This window comes from Paramacrobiotus metropolitanus, unplaced genomic scaffold (assembly GCF_019649055.1).
Source record: "Paramacrobiotus metropolitanus isolate TYO unplaced genomic scaffold, Prichtersi_v1.0 Parri_scaffold0000033, whole genome shotgun sequence".
Lineage (NCBI taxonomy): Eukaryota > Metazoa > Tardigrada > Eutardigrada > Parachela > Macrobiotidae > Paramacrobiotus > Paramacrobiotus metropolitanus.
This window is the reverse complement of record NW_026570253.1, coordinates 170215-189941: the sequence shown is the minus strand read 5'-3', so window position 1 is coordinate 189941 and position 19727 is coordinate 170215. Positions and strand designations below refer to the sequence as shown.

At 41.3% G+C, this 19727-nt stretch overlaps 2 protein-coding genes across 3 annotated transcripts; both read left to right on the top strand.

The window, feature by feature from the left end:
* Positions 1–1401: 1401 nt before the first annotated feature.
* Positions 1402–15125, top strand: LOC129589170 (lachesin-like). Of its 2 annotated transcripts, none has more exons than XM_055483737.1 (10): positions 1402–3448; positions 11832–11992; positions 12484–12691; positions 13260–13418; positions 13547–13597; positions 13746–13823; positions 13909–13976; positions 14064–14295; positions 14415–14441; positions 14587–15125. In XM_055483737.1, the coding sequence occupies exons 1-10, from the start codon at positions 3379–3381 to the stop codon at positions 14766–14768; spliced, it is 1236 nt and encodes a 411-aa protein (XP_055339712.1). In that variant the 5' UTR covers positions 1402–3378; the 3' UTR covers positions 14769–15125. The 2 variants fall into 2 exon arrangements, with proteins under 2 accessions (XP_055339712.1, XP_055339711.1); XM_055483736.1 differs by having other exon boundaries at positions 14575–15125.
* A 1181-nt stretch (positions 15126–16306) lies between these two features.
* LOC129589169 (putative inorganic phosphate cotransporter) lies at positions 16307–19613 on the top strand. The gene is made up of 5 exons (XM_055483735.1): positions 16307–16480; positions 16764–16993; positions 17289–17528; positions 17706–17810; positions 18116–19613. Exons 1-5 carry the CDS (start codon positions 16432–16434, stop codon positions 19046–19048), a joined length of 1557 nt encoding a protein of 518 aa, XP_055339710.1. The 5' UTR covers positions 16307–16431; the 3' UTR covers positions 19049–19613.
* Positions 19614–19727: the final 114 nt, after the last annotated feature.

Here is a 19727-nt window from a genome sequence, read left to right as displayed (position 1 = left end):
CGGATTCCAATAGGTTTTTGTGAGCATCTCATAAAACTGTCAGACACCATGCTAAGAATTCTGAGTGAGTCAGTAAGTTAAATCGATGATGAGCAGTGAGCACATATCACTACAAAATCGATCTAAGTACGTAATGGCGCGGAGAAAAGGCGGACAATTGGGTTTCGCTTACGTCTAATCCACAAGAGCCGCTTAAGCATCGTAGATGGTGTTTGTTGTGTAAACGACGACTGTTGCCGATAGATAACCCAAGCGGCAGTGCCAGGCGCGCCGCTTCCGGTTCTGGCTCTCTTCTCGGTCCGGCACGCTGCGCTTATCTCCTCTCCAGCTGTTAGCGCTTCCAAAGAAGAACGTTTGCTCTACTTTAGAACATTTAGGAAAGCACTCGTATCGATATCGATACAAATGTACCAAATGTACACATCTTTTGTGAACGAGGTTTTTAAACCTTGCTTGGCATCTAAACTATTGTATTGCTATGCAGTCGAAACAACGTTTAGGCTAGCCCCAACATTAATTCTAAAAACGTCTGGTAAAGTATAAGTTAAAGGAAGTGGCACCAAATCCGTGTATATCAACGAAAAGTTTTGCTTTCGCGCACTCAAAAACACTTTTTTTACATTCCCTTATGGCAATGTGCAACCAAGTGATTTGTACAAATATTTATATGTACACAATGACGCAAAAGCCGTTTTTGTGCTCAACATCCGGTTGGGGAATTATGGCTGCCAGAAAATCCTGAGACATTTAAATGCAATAAGGTGTACCAAAAGTCTCATTAAGAGAAGCGATCAAGCTAAACTTTTCACCAACATAATATGTTGCAATTGGCAGATACTAGTTTTGAAACCTTCAACCACTGTGCCGTTGCACATGAATATAATTATGTAATCTTTGACATGCAAAACATGCGCCATCGTGTCGGCAAGCGCCTGAATAAGGAGAAAGTGCAAGTGAAAGAATACCGGTGAAGTAGTAGTGTGGCTTGACAGTTTTATAAGGGGATAAATGGATATGAAATCGTCATTTCCGATCTGGCGCAATGTGAAATTGATAGTGATAAATCAGTTTTACAGCGGATATCCACGCCCGTCATCGCTATCCCTTGTGCACACTTGTCCGCTTACGACTTCTCCGTCACACACTGCTAGGACGATTTTTAGTTCATTGTGGTGCCATAGCATTCTCTCCAAAAGTAATTACGTAAATAAAACACAAATCAAAAATATACCCATGGATTGTTCCCTTTTATTGATCAATTTATATAATATAACAGTAGACGTATTTTGGATTAATAGGAACGCATTCAAGACATTGAATTACGTATTACAAGACTTTAAATGTGAATTATTTATTTATTGAAGTAGCAGGAGTATTTTAGTAACTGGATTAGTTGTCGAAGCGTAATGGTCGCTGATTCCAGTTTAATTCAATGTTTGGAAATGTGCCGCTTAGCGCTGTTAAGCGCATTTAATGTGTCACTTTACAGCATCATTTACATGCGAAGGCATCTGCACTTTAATTAAAACCTTAATCCCCGCTCTAATTTCCCTAACCGGCGAATAATGCCCGAAATTGAGTGGGACCGCGGAGCTGTGCGACCGTCGAAGCGAAATCAACGGAACCACTGACCCACATCCGCCACAGTATATGCAGCATATATGGAAATTAAACCGGCTATGGCAGCGCACATATACGGGCAATTAAAACACACCAGTTCGACCAATTCCAGGCAGTGTGTAGACTGTAGAGGATGTCGGGTGAACACTGGCAATTGTGACAAGTGAGTGAGGATCTCCTGACTGCCGCCCGATTCCCCGGACGCCGTCATATATTCCGGCTGTGACAAGTGGATATATATAGTCCAGTCCGTGTGTGTGCCGCTGGTGTCTCCGTGTGTTCCTCTCATACATCATACTTTACCGGGTCAGCAGCGCCGCACGCCATCCAACACGTCCCGCCCCTTCGCGCTTAGGCTGTCAGCTGGACGGATCCCCGGCGTGGGCTGACTTCCGTTCGGTGGGGAGGCGATGGATTGGCCGGACACCGCGGCACACTGGCGGTTACGCGGATCAAAGTCCAGCAATTCGGGCCGCCGGAGTCTATGTTAAGCCAATTGCGATGACTATGAGCCACCATGAGATTCGCGGTGCCGTTCCCAAGAAACTATTTGCGCCTCGACTGGACCGCATTTATGTGTATCTGTACGAGTAGTACGAGTGTATAAGTAGTTCAGACTGCAGCATACAAAAAGTAAGTTTCTAACAATACAACATCTTTTAGAAAAATCTGAATTTAAAAGTCGTTAAAAGATTTATTTTATTCAGGCTTGATATACAAACAATGTTTTTTTCAATATAACTTTAACAGATCTATATTAACAAGTTAGAAGAGCATCTGCATCCGAATATTCTGTGCATTGTGGAAAAAATACCGACGAAAACTAGGAAACACCAATATAAAAATTTATATATTACGGTTGACCAAAAATGCCCGTTTAATTAATTGGATGCAAGTTCTTTCTTTTCGCTAACGATCCAGCCGAAGGTTACTAATTGTCTCGAGAAACCATAAATCATTTTCTTTGTACCATGCAGAAAACATGACCAGCACGCAAAGACACAACGACAAGGGGGATTAATGGCTGTGGCTTTGTTGTCAGTGCGCGCGCGGAGGAGGCCAGCCGCAATCACGAAGGAGGTCGGCAGTTGGGGTTACGCGGCAGCGCACAGTGCCAGCGCGCCCGGCGTAATTGCTCTGGAGGCAGCCATCCCGCGGGCCCCGCCCACCTCACACAATGCGCATACTCACTCACTCGGGATAGATCCAGAGGATATCACTCGCGGTGCCTGCAACACGATCCCCAGCGCCAGTGTTTACGCAAATACAGTCTCATATATACGCCCGTACTTGTACAGATATATTATATACATCCGCATCGCAGCAGCGGCTATTAGCCTTCGCCTTGTTTTGCTCAAAGATTTCTCTTTGTCTGCGAGCGCGCGTCTCTGACTTTCTCTCTGCTGGTGTGTGGAGGCTACAATGCGCCTGCATCGGATCTCTAATGACTTCCTCGCCAACTTGACAATCCGCTTTACCGTACCGCATCTTGGCACTCCGATTAGGTCACTCATTGAGAACTGCCGGGAACAGGTCGGCGGTCTTCCGGAACCAATCGCCGGGCACTTTTCACCCCGTTTCTTGGTCTGTGCCCGTTGACGCTGCTGCGCATCAGCGCACTGACGAGTGGTCGGGCATGTTAGCCGGTTTTTGATTATTTTGCCAATTAAAGATTATACCACCGCGAAAAGCGGGTCACTAGCGCCGTTCATGGTGTAAGGGATTGGGTTTTTTGTTATTTCCTGAGGGAACTGGAAAATGTGGATCATGTGGATAAGGAGACTGTTTCAGTGTGTATCGTTTATCGTCTTGCTGACAATGACTACCGGTAAGAATCAAAGATTTTGCAACGAAATGCACCGCCTATTAATGCAAACCACGTAACAACTTACGGAAAGGATCACATAATATAATCCAAATGCCGGGTTCAGTTAATTGATCTTCGGGATGGCAAAAGATTTCTTCAGTAAAATCATGAAAAAATATGTAGTTAAGTTTGTCTTCTAATTAAATTATAGCAAGCGATACAAAAGTACTGCCCGTGGTACTGCTAACTAGTTATAAAACTAAGTTTTTGCAGTGATAATTAACGGGTCGTTGGATCGCTACATCGATATTCGCTTCCAGAAATAGCATACAATTGATATAAGCAGAAATCTATTGGCTAATATGATGGCGAGCGATTGACCTTATCGCAATGACTGTAAACAGCAAACCCCAAAATCATTGGTTTGGTTTGCATTGATATATAAAGACGATAATTACGTTATATAAACCGGTCATTTTGCATGAAGATTTAGTCGTTACGGGACGGTTAATGCATAGTGTACGTGATGTATTATTTGGAGGATGGCATAATCTTCTATTAAAGCTAAATTGTCCCTGGTGACTGCATGATTATGCGTGCAGCGTTCCGGCTCCGTTGCTACATTAACATGCATCTGGATTCTGGGCATCGTCCTTACAAATGCCCTGTGCCGCGCAGATGTGAGTAGATGTTGGCCATTACGCTAAAACTGTACGACAGTGGTGCGAAAGACGAGTACTGGTACGCTAATTATAGATGAACATCTTTCAATAAACATATAAAAAATGTCATTTTGGTATTTAAACACTTACTCTACAAAAAAACCGAAAAAACCGCTCTCGCATTAGGCTGATTGGCGTTAGAAAACTCGTCTCTTTATCAATAAAAGTTTTATAAGAGAGATCTGCTATAACTGCATTTAATTTCCCATCGGATTGTACTTACTGTTACTTAGAATTAAGATAGCTTTTAAAACAAAATTATTTAAGCAGAAAAACAGTAATTCAGCCTTCGAAATTTTGATATATTGTATCTGACATTCTTAAGCTATTGTTTTGCAGTCTGCATGCTTGACATTAAAGGTCACGTATAGAAGTATTTGATTAAAACGATTGTTTGAAAATTGTCCTTTCTGCCAATTTTTTGCACTGTTGCGCAAAGGTATTTTCGCCGGTAGACGATTTTACCGGAATGCTGACGGTTCACAGCAGGCGGCGGCTGGTGTTGGACGGTTATCTCGCAGAGATTTTTAAGGCGACAATTTCCTGTTTGGTAAATGGTCCATTTGCGCAGTTGTAAATTGGGCATGTTCGAAATATTAATTTTCTTCCTTTTGCTCACTGCGATATTGTTGGAGGCGCCAGAATTCGCGAATGCCGGTGGAGGAAAGCGCCAAGCACTGCTGCCTCTAATTGTTGAAGTGTATTGATTTTGTTGATTTTTTCCCCGGCGGCATTCGACAATCTTCAAGAGTCACTACACTACTGTTGCTTAACTTTGTCACGCACAAGCACCATATTGCTGACATGGAAAGCGTTTTGTTGACGTTATGCCAATTACAGTGCTACTCGTGGGTCGTACAAAATGTCTTCGTATAGTTTACTGATATAATTGCCGCCGCAGATTCATGATTGTCACAAGTTCACGATTGTTTTTGCAAATAAAAAGCTTCTACTTCTTTAAGATTTTACTTTTAAGATTTTAAGATTTTACTTCTACTTCTTTAAGATTTCAGTTATATTTTTGGAGGGCTGGAAATCGGATCGAATAATAAATTAATCAACTACGTATATGGTACTTGCTGCGCAATGTAAAACAGTGATCCCCATCGTTGTGATGCATGTTTACAGACAGAATAAATTTCGAGAATAAATAAAATTGTATAAGTAACAAACTGATAAAAGCCCGTTCGCATGTTTTGCATGTATTAAGAAAATTAATAAGCTGTTCTTCAGGGTAAGATTCGAACAAGGAAGCACGCAAAAATGGAAGCCACTCAGAATTTCTTACGTGTTATAAAACACGAAACAAATACACCGCAATATGAGCACCGTAAAATATCTGAATGAGTAAAAAGAGTTTCACTCAAATATTTTTGCATTGATTACATTTGTTAGCGATGCCGATATATCCCATTCGAACACACTCCGAAGGTGGGTGGCATTTGCTTATTCTAGCGTGGCCGCTGCTGCCGGGTGAACGGATCGGGCCATGGCCGTCCGCGGCTTGTGCAGCAAAAATAACGGGAATAAGATCCCTTCTTCCTATTTCGTGTATACCGGACCACCGGCGCTCCCGGTTTTAAGCCCGGAGTGGCGTCTGGTGAAAGATGTATTAGTCTTGATTTCCAAGCGGCCCCCGGGGACCGGCGAGCCGCGTGTCCCCTTCCGCTTACACCGGCTAATGTTGATAATACTCGTACGTACTCGAATACATACACTGTACACTGCAGCCGGCAACACAACCGACGCAGTATTGCTGGTGTGTAGTTCTACATGTGCGCTGTGGCCACCAAATTAGCGGCATCGTTTTGCATAGCCCACAGCGTTTGCCCACTGTAACTGGAGCGAAATAATCAGACCGGTATATACCGGATTATTTAATTATAGTCTTGTGTATTTCGTCAATTATCGTGTTTATATTAACCGGGAAGTATGACACAGCAAGGAATTCCTTCGCAATTTTACAATCCTTGCAAATCAAATGTTGTAATAAAATATTTTTTTAACTGAGAGGAGTAAGTTATGACATCACTTAGTTGCATGGATTTGTGTCAGATATCACCCCAAAATAATTAATTTGTCATGTATTTTTCTGCAATAAAACTGCCTTCTGTTGTTTGCTATATTTCGGGATTTCTTTTTGTTTAGGTTTTCTTGAAAATTTTTGTTTCGTTTACTTTGTTAGGTAACGCGGTCATGTTATAACAAGCACATACTAGCACTCGTATATCGGGCTAAAATTGCCGGTTGTTATTTAATTAATTTTGCATGCAACCAGCCAGAAAATCGTTTCTGAATACGTCAACCGGTAGAAAAACAAATTTTTCCGCCCCATCGGGTGAAATGAACTATAATTAGCCGGCATGCCCGTGTCCCGATACGGAAACGGCGAAATTAGCGTGTGCGACTATCCGCAGCCTGTCGCTGACTTACTCTGTCCATAAAGGCATAAACACACACCGCAGCCCAGCTCAGGTAACCGTGCATACCGACCTGATACACCGAGATGCGCGCGCGCGGTAATTTGATAATTGGCCCGCACGCGTCCGTTTGGGTTCCTGGCGTCGGCCATCGTCAACCGGGTGATAAAGGCCAATTACCGTGTTGACTGGATGGGAAGCGGTAAGGGGATCCCGTGCTCCAGCACTACAATAATATAATATCAGTTTCATCTTACACATAATATTTCCGCCAGCTTTTATGTATGTTTTACGCGCCGGCTACCGGAAGCCGGTCTTCCCGGAATTGTGGCCGGTCTGCTAAAGAAGAAACACTCTTTAATTTTTATCTATCTTTCCCATCTCTTTTCCTCGCCGCGAGTGCTCCCGCGCTTTTCAGTGCCCTGTAAACAGTTAAGAGGCCTGAATAGATGTGTTGACTTGACGGCTAACGCGCTCGGCTGCCTTGAGTAATCATTAATGCGCGCTACCCTTTCTTGCATTGTTGAGTTGATACGTATTTTCGGCATCTTTTCGCGCGCGGTTTCTTTAACCTTTCTTCAAAGTGTCTGTTCAACCACAAACTGTTTGGTCAAAGGATTCTCCTTTTTCGGGGGTGAAAACATTAAATCTCGGTTAATCCTCAACGCGCCAAATGATAAAAGACAAATTTGGGCATTTACCACAAAAACGTTGTTTTATGCGAATAAGAACTTTTGTACAAATGGTTACGTTTAAACAAATTTAGTGTACTTAGAAAAAATATAAAAAGCAAATCAATCTGAAATCCTATATATTAATAAAATAAGCCTTAGCGAATTCCATTTCTGTCTCCCTTTTTTGAGCGAGCCACTGAACCAAACTGTGATGTCTATATGTCATTTAATAGCCGTTAGTTTGCAGATTTGCAGAAACCAGTCAGTTTTTTGAAAGTGTGCGAAGTTTCAGAGAAAATCTTAAAAGATCTTAACATACAAAGTTTATGGGAAAAGTGGAGAACCCACCACTGCAAACCCACCCACGCCACCACCGTCATGAACAGCACAGGAAAAGCATTCATCTACACTTGATGGAACTTTGGTGTCCATTAGGTATCCGATTACCTTTAGTCCATAAAATTTTTATTAAGAGTTAGTTTTCAAAAAATGTAGGCTTTGAAAGTGATGTTTCTTAAAAACTGAACATGCGATGCGAAATCTTCTGGAAAGTGGGATCGACTCAAATTTCAAAGATAAAGTACGAGGGTTACTCGGAAAGTAATGATAATCAGTATCAGTTAATAATCATAAAATTATGCACTGATTTTTTAAAAACTGTAGCATTCATAACTAGATCATAGGGCAATGGCCGTGGCCATACCGCCTAAGGTTGGCGGCTAGCAAGGCTCTGAACATGGCTGGGTAGCGCTGATTTTTCACTGATCACTGAAAGCGTTGCCTTAATTACTGGCCAGTTTTCATGATATTATTTTGAAAAATTGATTTGCAGAGAGAAGTGTAGAATTTTTCATGCTGTATTGCCTGTTCTGTCGCCTTAATAAGGACCATTCTTTGCTGATGTTGCCAGTTGGTTCCAGCGAACTCCCACCGAGCACTCCGTTTTGACAACGGTGCTCAAATTTTGGAATATTTTTTTGAGTTTCCACTTTCGAAAAGTAATCATAGTCAAAACCCTGATCGAGAAGGATCCTTTTCCGACCCCGAAGCAATAGCAGAGGGTCTAATCATTATGGAAGGAAAGGTGTCGAGAGTGTGCTGCAGCTGCTTACTGATAACGCAGAAGAAAATGGTTTCTGGCACGGTATCATCCGTGTGGTGCAATATCGCGAAAATCCACAGATAAGCACCCCGTCCCTGATTTATTTTTTTTCTCGGCCTGGAGTAAAATTATCGTTCCACATTATTTTTCTTAGTTTACCTTAGTCCTTTATCTGTTCCAAATATTTCCTGGCTTGAAAAAATTGTTGCGGGGCAAAAAGTTTGAAATTATGAATAACTGGAAGAAAATATCAGTACACCGATCTCTAAGATACCGCCTAATTTCTTTTCGAAAACGTTTGATGAGTGGCTGTTTAGCTGTTTGCGTTGTATAGAGATTAAGGGACATTGTTTTGAGAAAATACGAGGAAAGCGCTGATGCAATAAAAAATCGTGCGATAGTTATCATTACTTTCCGAGTAACCCTCGTAGTTGCCTTTCGCAACGGGTTGATTAGATTTAATATTGAAACTGCTTCCACAGGGCGGTTGGCTTTGATAATATCGTGCTGACGTGCCAATAAACATTCTTTTGGAAATGGCCAATAAACATATTATTTTGTGAGAGACTGAAAGTCGATTTCGAGAATTTTGGTGTTCGACTGGAAATGATGAGTCCACACCATTGGGCAAAACAACGAGTCCCAGTCCCGCCGGGCCTAGGAACGTAGAAAAACGGTTTTATTAAAACAAAAAACGCATTTTTAGCATTAAAAAATTTAAAACAAACAGAAGATTCAAAACTCGAACTTATCCGCTTTCTAATCTATTTTTTCCGCCAGCTATAAAGCAATCCGTCAGATCATCTCCCATCAAAGGTCAAAACTAAAAAACACGGGAAAATTTTATAAGTACGTAACGGAAAGCGGAGGCACAGGCGACGCCTACCTGCAGCGGGGGTCGCAACCAAGACACTGCGCTAAAGTTGTCGACGTTAATTATTGATTCACCAAAGAAAACAACGAAATTTTGAAGTCTTCATTAAGTTAAATTGTTTTGTGTGTAAACAGAAGGAGGAAACTGGACACCGGAAAGTATTTTTATTCTAAGTGGTCTAAAGGTTAACATCGGTGGTCGTACCGTCGTATCACTGGATAGTTTTGTCGGTCACAACGCACTGGCTAAAATTTAACAAAGCTCAGAATGGTATCTGAACCAATAGAAGTACTGTAATACGGCTATAAAAATTCCGGTAATTATGGAGTCTTTCTTATTTGTAGTTCTTGACAACTGACCAGCATATGCTGCTGATTGATTTGGAAAAGGCTTAAAAACTTTGTTTTATAACTGCAAAAAAAGGCATACATGTATTCCTCGAAATTGTCAAATTTTTCGGGTCTAATTTAAAGTTAAATCTGAAGTCAGCGGAACGCGACAATGCTTTCTCAAAGCGGCCTTAAACATTTAATAAGTAAACTGTAATACATTTTATATGTCAGTGAACTATGGCCAAAATAAACAATAAACTTACCACATAAGTTATGATAAGTAGTCAACCAAATAGCTACGGTATATGGCAAATACTGTCTGTCTCTGCCAGTGAAACTATATTATTATTATTATACGCTCCGCTCAATTAAACTAAATTTGTATTTTGTAGTCATGGGTTTGTCCTTTGTAGTTTCCGTAAATAACAATTTATCGTTAATTTATTCCGCGCAGTTTGCGCGGGGTCTACTAGTTAAAATTTAAATGTGGAAAGCGATTTCCAATTGTTCTAGCCATTTATCCGAGCAACTATAATTTTAAAAAATATATCAATCCTAGAGAGAAAATACAGCACAAAAAAGCCAAAATAATAATTAGTATATATAAGCTTATAAAGGTTTTTGTGTTACACAAAAAAAGAGTTATTTTAAATGTAAATGGCCTTAAATAACGTTGAGTTTGTAAAAACAATATTCAGAAGAAACAAGAATTAATGTGCCCTTGTTTGCATAGTTTGAAAATAGGTCGGTTGGAAAATTTGTGAAAAGAAGATCAATGAATCACACCTGCGTTTAATGGCCATTCTATGTGTGTTTTTTTACCCGGTCCACGGTGATTTTTTGCTTAATGCGTTGGTTGAAAACAGGTGCCCGGCGATTTAACTGGATGCAGTATTTGTTGTATGGGAAGAGGGAACCTGTGTGAGTGTGAACTGGGTTGTGAAAATGTGATTGCGGCCGGCAAATCAAAGTGGCACTAACGGCATCCTCTATGGGAACAATAGCCACTTTCATTTCCTGTGCCGGTACAGAGGTTAACCTGGCCTAAAGTGGCTTTTTAAACACTAACATCTCCACACATGTATACACAAGCCCGGCATCGTCAGCACTCAACAGCCGGCGTTTCACACCGTGTTAACCACCTATATGTGAAGGTGTAGCATAAATATTTCATATGCCGATAAAAAAGAAAAGGGAGAATGTTCTGTCAACTGGGCAGCGTCGCGGCCGTTATGATGTAATATTTTGGCAGGGACATGTGTAAACATGCGGTAATCAGATCTACACCGGCAGTTGTGCACATGTAGATACTGGCAAATCACCTAAATAGTCAGTTTTTTCCCGTTTGGCGTGTCAGGCGAGACACGCTCGCCGGCATTTGCCTGTAGTCAAACTTCTTATCAAGGTCAGGGTTGAAAAAAAGTCAGCCAATCATGGACTGACTGTAAACAGATAAATGACACTCCGGCCGGTAAGAAATTAATTAATTGTATGCAGTCCATCATAAACAAGTTTTCGAAGTGGTATGAATTTATGACTGTTTTTTTGCATTCCTGCGGTAAGAGAATGCTGATATGTATACTGTATCTTTCAATTGTTATGGTCGTTCATTATTCCCAGCTTATTTTTCGTACGCATGCTAGCTGGGCTCGCTGGGGAGCCCTGTTTGTAGAGCAGAATTTCATAGAAACTTGCAAAGAAGTTTTCCGTAAGAAGCATTCGCTTTTTTGAGCCACTTTTGCGCTCCCTGGTGCTCAAATTTTAGACCATTTTCAAATGGCGCGCGCGCTCCCTCTACCTTCCGCGGTCACGACGTATGCATGAGAACAATTCTCATATTACATAAACTTTAATCAGCAGTAGCCGCCCATATAACAAAAAATCGCAATACCTACTTCATAATCAATAAAAGTTTGATCCAAGACGAAAAAAGAACCAAGCTCTTTATCCTCTCTTTAGTTAAAAGATAAGGTGCTACTTAAACCGTTCTCCTTGTACACAAACAAAATAATACTATATAAAAGCTTTTCCATCTTACTCTCTGTTTTACTGGATACTTCTACCGCAATGAAGAATACTGAAGAATATTCTTCATTATGCTTCTCCGCATGTGTACGTCCAAAATTTACAAAAATATCATATTGAAATTTAAGCGGGTTCGTGTTTTGTTAATATTTTGTAACTAGCTCGAACGTTAATTCAGTATAAGTGTCACTCACAATCAGTACAAGTATAAATGATCAGAGATGGTGAATTGACTGTGCGTTCGTCTTGTGGCAGGGAAGAAAAACGGGAAAGGTAAAGTGCTGAACAAACAGAGGGAACTGGAATTCGCCATGCCCCATATGAAAAACCTGACAATTCAGCAGGGACAAGATGCTCAGTTCTTCTGCAAAGTCGGCAGAATACACAAAGACCATAACAGCCAGAATAAGCTGCAGGTAAGCGCTTCACACTTCCGGTTGGTCTCTATTTACTTACTCTCGGCTTTTCGTTAGCGCAGTGCGAATTGCATGCAACCGATAATTAGTTTTTGAAATTCTGTTTACACATGCACTAAACTTTATATAAATTTGATTTAATGTTTGCAATAATGACTATTTACCAATAGTATTCTTCCCAGGATAACGCTTGTACATTCGTATATATTTTTCATTTAACTTTTATGCCGTGCAGGCTGATTCAGTTTGCTTAATAACTGCGGCAGAGTTTCTGATATTTTCTGTCCAAGTAAATGGAAAACCGTTGGTAGATACTTATTTCATCGGTTTTCCTGGTACATACTCATGCGGCACGACTAATTGATGGGTCGGTGACGACTTATCAAGTGGAGACTGGTTAGTTGCCGCTCAGAGTAAAAAAGGACCGATCGTGTACATATTATGTATAAAATGATACTGTAAGAGTAGCGTGTTTTTTGTTTCGCTTGCAGTTAGTGTGGATTAGACTGGATACGCAAACAATTTTAGCAATTGAGAAGCAGATCGTTCAAGATAATCCCCGTATCAGCGTACACCAGCACGACCGGCTGGAATTTACTCTCCATATTAAAAACGTCCAACCGGAAGACAGCGGAGTCTATGCCTGCCGCATCAACACTAAGCCCTTTGCTCAAATGAAAGCTGCCTTGGATGTTCGTGGTACGTCATATATACGAGTGTAACATACTGCGCACTCTCATCCTCGAGGAACAATAATTTGTTTTTGAACGCCGCCACTAATGGCCGTCCAATCGGTCTCCTCTCATACATCTGTATATCTATCGCTTCTCTTCACATTTTTCCACTCCGTTTCATTTTCTCTCGATCTATTTACGTAATCTTTTCCAGTTTGTCACCTTTGATTTTTTGGAAGTTTTGTTTTATAATTCATTAGAACAAAATAAAACATTTTGCATACGCTTAATCATAGTAAAAACTGTTAAAAAACCGATAACGCACATGAATATTGTCTGCACGGCTTTTGGATCAGTGTCTTTTGCGAGTCACAGTTTGCGCCTTGAAACAATTTATGTAAACAAAAACAGAAAAATGTTTACTTGGTTTTCATTCAAGTGACAGCTTCGCAACACACTTAGAGAGTCAAATTCAAGAATGAACCAACAAAACTGTAATGTTAAAGTCTATTAAACTGCATATATCGTTTCCGTGCAGTGCAAATCATATTTGCCCAAATCAAAAATTTGAAGAATATTGATAACTGTTGCAGTACCCCCGGTAATAATCGCCGCTGATACTACCGACACCGTCATGGCCCATGAAGAGCATGACGTCATTCTAAAGTGCAAGGCCACCGGTCATCCGTCGCCCACCATCACGTGGCAGCGCGAAGACGGCGAACTGATTCGCACCCGCGGTCATGATCGAGGTGAATTTTAACCGGGCCTTCAATTTTTGGGCTATTTGTTGTAACTAATACTGGTGTACTACTTTATAGAAAATTGATTACTCCCTTGTGTTGTCTCGCATACATGGCTACAATAAACTGTTTTTCAGTGCGGACATACAAAGGCTCGGTTCTGCATATCCCCAAAATAAAACGAACAGGTACAGTTACTGGCGTTAATTTTCTCGCTTATTTTTAACCTCATCCATTCGTCCGATCGATCGGCATTGCTCCAGGTCGTAAAGTGAAGAATTACACCCAGAAATTACTTATTAACAGCAGACACTTCACTTTGTGTTGGCGTTGTAGAAATGGGTACTTACCTCTGTATGGCATCCAACGGAGTGCCGCCGGCGGTCAGCCAACGCATCAGCGTCAATGTTGAATGTAAGCGCATGGATAACCTTTAAAATAATGTACTGTACATATTTATGTCTACAGACTCGTACTGAATGCAAAATTTCGCTTACAGTCACGCCAAAGCTTTGGGTGGAACCGAAGTACATGGGTGCCTGGAAGGGCGATTCCATAGAACTAAAGGTCATACTCCAGATTTAAACTACTTTGTAGGGTACCTATATTATTCCGCTACTACTGACGTTTACTGTTTTATGTATGCTTGTGTAGTGCGAAGTAGAAGCATATCCTCCGGCGGCGATGCTGTGGTTCCAGGACAGCAATGTTCTCTCTAACAGCGACAAATTCGATATCCGCACCGAAATTAGCAATGGCTCGCCGCCCTACCGCAAAAAGTTCATCCTCACCATCAAAAAGGTGGACGAGAACGACTATAAACATACCTACACATGCTCGGCGGATAATCACAACGGGAAGAAGGAAGAGGTCATCAAGTTACATGGTGCGTAATAAGTTATTCATGCTGCATCTGCATGGCATTGCACGATAAATCAAATATCTTCGGATTATACTATAATTTCGAAAATAAGTTTTTTAAAAAAAATCATTCTGTCGTTGCAGAAAAGGAATCGCCAAAATATGATGCCGGTAAGAGTATCGACAAATGCCTTGTTTTGTTGACTCTGAGTGAATTAAGCGTAGTGACTGTGAACGTTTAAGGCTGAGATGTGCTATTATAATAAGTTACGTTAACGTTGTTAATATCGTGTAACATTGGCAGATTTTAATTCAGTATTATATGACGGACAACAAATGGACGAGGACAATCTGGCGGTCAATGCCAAAGGCAGTCCAAAGAAGAAATCGCCCAATGGAAGTTCAGCGCAGATCGCCATGTGCCATTGGCTGTTGCTCACAGCGGCATTTCTCTGTGGATTATCCTATCTATATGTTGTCAGATGTCGGGTTTCTTAACAAAACGAGACAATCAACTGTTGTTGCACACACACTCTGCCGGGAACTGGAAGGTCATTAAACCAAAAGATATTCGATCGGCCATTGTCGGGAGCCTGGACCGAGACAATCTGTGATCATTTTGCTTATAATCATAATTATACTAAAATTTAAGTCGTGTTAAATGGTCGGAGAGTATTCGATGTGCGCGTTCGTGAAGAGTGTATTATAGTCTCCTTCAGTATATAAGCATTTCACAAACGTTTTATTACCTCTTTTATGATCTCGAGCATGTTTACAGGAACCACGCATTATTGTTTCCATTTCTGTGCCGGTACGGGTGGACGGAACAGAGAAGAGTTTTCAAGTAAACTACGGTATCAGTGATGCGAAATCAGAGATATCTTGTTCGCTGTACCTCTTGCTAGTGCTCTCACAATGGCGATTTGTACCAACAAATTTCTAAAATCGATTGCTATCTGTATTACCAAAAGGTCACGCTGGCCGTGTAGCGGTTTGTATTTGCTTAAGTAACGGTTTGTATTTGTATACTGCATAGGTAACCTGTAAGTAGGTAATACGTTTCTTGCGTTCTGCATTGGTCATCGGTCAGATTTGTACTGCAGTAATGCATACAGTAGCCACTATCCAGTAGATAGCTTAACAACTATTACGATTTGCCGGAAACGAGAAACGAAATAATTACCGATTCTTAAGAGAATCGGTATTAATGTTGTTTTTTCCTTTGCTGTGGAAATGTTGAAAGTGCTGGGAGGTCATACTAAGGAAGCTTCAATTTCATCGGTCGTACGATTCAGGAGAAATCTGCCGAAAGCACATCTACTAGATTTTTCTCAAGGTTATCTCAGCGATTTTAAAAGACACTCTGCAACGATTTTAAGCACTTCACCAGGGAAAACAAATTTTTTCTGGCGATGGGATTGTCTTCTAGTCTTAACTTTTATAAAGGTGAGACTTCTTGGGTCGATCTATTATTAATTTCGTATGTAATAGCATAAATACGATAAGGCTCCCAGTAAACAATGTTGCGACTGCAAAATTAATTTCAATTACAAAGCGGTGTCATAAAATATTATGTTAGTCCCACTGGTATTTCTTTAATTTTTTAGTAGTAGTAAACGCTAATAAGGACATTTTACCAGGCTGTTTGAGATTGATAACTCCCAGAGACTATCCGATCAGCAAAGATCGGAAGGCGTTAGGGTACAATTTGCGCTCGAAATTCGCACCTCTTCGTGCTCATAATTAATTACTCGTAATAACGTCACAGTATTAGAAATACGTATGTGCGGAAGCAGCGCCGGCCAATCGTCGAACTACAATGCTACCCGCCTCTCTACATATATAGCGGACCGTGGGATTTCACGTGAATCAAGCAATCAAAACAGCAAACACAAAGAAAAACGCCGATTTCTTTGTAGCGTCTTTCTTTCTCCAGGACTACCATAAACAAGGCTTGTTTAGAATGTTTCACTTGTTCTCGATTTGTCCCGATGTAATACAATTATTACAAAGAGCATATGGCAAGGAGAGATATTCTTCATCTCTAAAGCGAATAACCGTCGCTGCTAACAGCAATGACCATAAAGTAATATTTTAAACGCTTTTAATTAAAAGAGCGAAACAGACTGTTTTCTTTAGCGACCTGATTTAAAAAAATTACATGATGGATCTGGCTAAAAGCATACGCATCGCTGAAGCACCTAAAAAAGGTATGTTTAGTTTTATTTTATATATTGTACTAGTATTGCTGGTTTTTATGTTATATATGTTCGTTTGGGTTTGTTGTTAAACTTTTCATGTAATTTCAGTTTTCTTGCCGAATTACGTTGTACCTACAAAAATACGATTATGACTAAGACTGCGTCTAATGAGAAGCATGTTAATTTAACTGGCGCTAATATTCTTTATTGCTCCTTATTGGCACTAATATTCTTTATTCTATATATCATACAATACATGCGTGACTGCGTGTCATCTACTTTTGGCGGAAAGGGTCAAGGCAAGCCGGTATAGTACCGACACGCTACGTTTTTGCCCTGGCGTCATTTTTCGGAATGCTGCATTTATATGCATTGCGGGTCAACATGAGTGTAGCGATTGTGGCTATGGTCAATTCTACATCCATCGCTATCAGGAATCAAACGTTAACAGCATCAACCGAAAAAAGCTATGGCACAACTTGTCCCTTGCCTGTCGCCATGCCGCTCATCCACGGCGTTTTGGTAAGTTGTCATAATCCGCTAAAGCAGTGACTATTACATTGTACGTTTTGATAACAACTTTACCGATCACAAAGACAATACTAATACTAAAGCCCATGCAGTACTACTCATACCAATACTAACAACAAAGCCCATGCAAGAACTTTGACAATCGAACAAGCAGAAGCCATGATCCGTCTGTTTCAGGGTTTGATACAAAAGTGCCCATTTTTTGCGATCAAATAGAACGGACCACAGTTGGGCAGTTTCATATGTTGACCGTGATATTCATGCAAAGGTCACGGTATGTTTGTAGGCCTCAAACGGGGAATTCAACTGGAACGGCACGGTGCGCGGTGTCGTATTGGGATCGTTCTTTTACGGATACATCTTCACCTGCTACCTGGGTGGTTGGTTGGCCATCCGTTGTGGTGGGAAGCATGTATTTGGATTTAGCGTGCTGTTTGGCGGGGTTCTGACGCTGTGTATACCATGGGCGGCACGCACACATTACGGCGTGCTAATCGCTGTACGGGTTCTTCAAGGGATTATCAATGTGAGTAAAAAAAGATTAACGATTTCTCCTGCCTCAGTATATTCCATTTAACTGATTGTTTCTACGTCTAAAAATTAGATATTTAGAAAACTGCAGTGTTATGATCGCGTCCAGTTCAATAAAGCCTGTCGTTAATTGAGTCCAGTCGTGACTGAAGAATATAAACGTTCTTTGCAGGGGGTGTGTTTTCCGGCCATGGAGACCTTAATCAGCAGCTGGAGTCCATCGGAAGAACGGACGAAATTCATTGGATTTATTTTCTCCGGTATGCATATCGGAATGGTACGTCCCTTAAAAACATTCTAAAATTAAAAATGCCGGATTCGTTACCTGTGCGAAAGTTTACTTATTTCGCACAGGTAACGAATCCGGCATTTTTAATTGTAGAAGAAAATAAACGTTGTTGTATGTACTATAGTTGTTGTATGTACTATAGTACATACAACAAATCTGGCGTTACATTAATAATTTTCTTTTCCGACTTTAACTTTGAGAATGTTGGATCATCCGATCATGGATGCAATTTAGCGCTGCGTTACACCCCAAATATTACCATTACGAAAAACCCCGAACGGACTGAATTGTAGATGCTGATGTTCGCCGTCTCAGGATACTTGATCAGTTTGTGGGGATGGCCAAGTATCTTCTACGTGTTCGGCGTCTCCGCGTGCTTGTGGTTCGCCATATGGACGCTCTACATTTACGAGACACCATTCGCACACCCGGACATCTCGTCCGTGGAACTGGAACTGATAACCAAAGACGCACAAAACAGCGAGCCGGAGCAAAGGTCACCGTTACCGTGGTGGAAGCCATTGACCTCCGTCCCCTTTCTGGCCGCCGCCATTGCCCATTTCGGCGGCAATTGGGGTTTCGTCACCCTACTCACTAATCTCCCGACGTATCTTCACGAAATTCTTCACTTTAGTTTAAAATCAAACGGCTTATTGTCGGCACTGCCATACTTGGCGGTGACCATCTGCATCCAAATATTCTCCATCGCGTCTGACTGGCTACGACAGCGCGGTTACATGTCAACTACCAATGTGCGTAAAGTGACGCAGATGATTGGTTTGTTATCGCCGGCTGCGTGTCTGGTGGGTGTGGGCTGTACATGCGATGCTTACATGGCTGTGACCTTACTGGTGGTCGGTGTGGGACTGAGTGGTGCGGCGTTCGCGGGAATTAAGGCCAACTTCATTGATCTGGCACCGAAGTACGCTGGACTGCTGTTGGGGATGTCGACGACGACGGCGATGCTGCCGGGAATTGTGGCACCTTACGCCATCGGGGTATTGACTGGGGGGCCGCATGGGCAGACCATGGAAAACTGGAGGGTGGTGTTCTATATTACTGCTGCCAGCAGCACGCTTGCTGCGGTGGTGTATTGTATTTTTGGTTCAGGGGAACAGCAACCATGGGATCAGCCACAATTGCAACTGGGCGAAAATACTTGTGATTTTTGTTGCGAAGCCCATGACAAACAGAAGCCAGGAGATGAAGGCGTTAGTAGATGTTAAATAGCACCTTTGTAACGTGCAGCATTACCTGAACCTTTAATAAGTATCACGAAACCAGTACAATATAAGTACCAAAACAAAGCCGTAACAGAAAAACTTATATGCTATCCTGCTCGGGAACTGTACCCGTCAGGTACCCGTGTAGCATCATTAATTTTTCTGATTTGTTTGGAAAATGTTGAACCCCTCAGTTTAACGAACGAAAAAGTCACAACCCAGCGCAAACTGCATGTATTGCAGCTGTACGAGTTGACAGTCAAATTTACAAACGTTTGGGCTATTCCGCTTCTCATAGATTTTGCGTGGTAGTTTTTTGGAAGTCTCCCCAATATTGATTTTTCTTACGAATCCATAAAATGCTTTCATCAAACTGTAGGTATTTGGGCTACGGAAAAAATACCTTCATATTACTTTGACATGTCTGTTTTCTTCAGACTTTAGCTATTTTTGCCGTGAGCACGCAGACACAACCTTTGAACACGATTTTATTCTTTTTCATAAAGGACAAACATTGAACGACGCGCGCTGTTTGAAATATTTTCTTAACTGCAGCATTTTCGTTGCATGCGAGCCAAAAACAGCCCTCGTGACCTTTTTTAGCAACATTGCGTCCAAAGTGTAAAGTGTATCGTTGTAATTATGTCTGGGATTTTGAAATTTGAGTGCATACTGGAATATG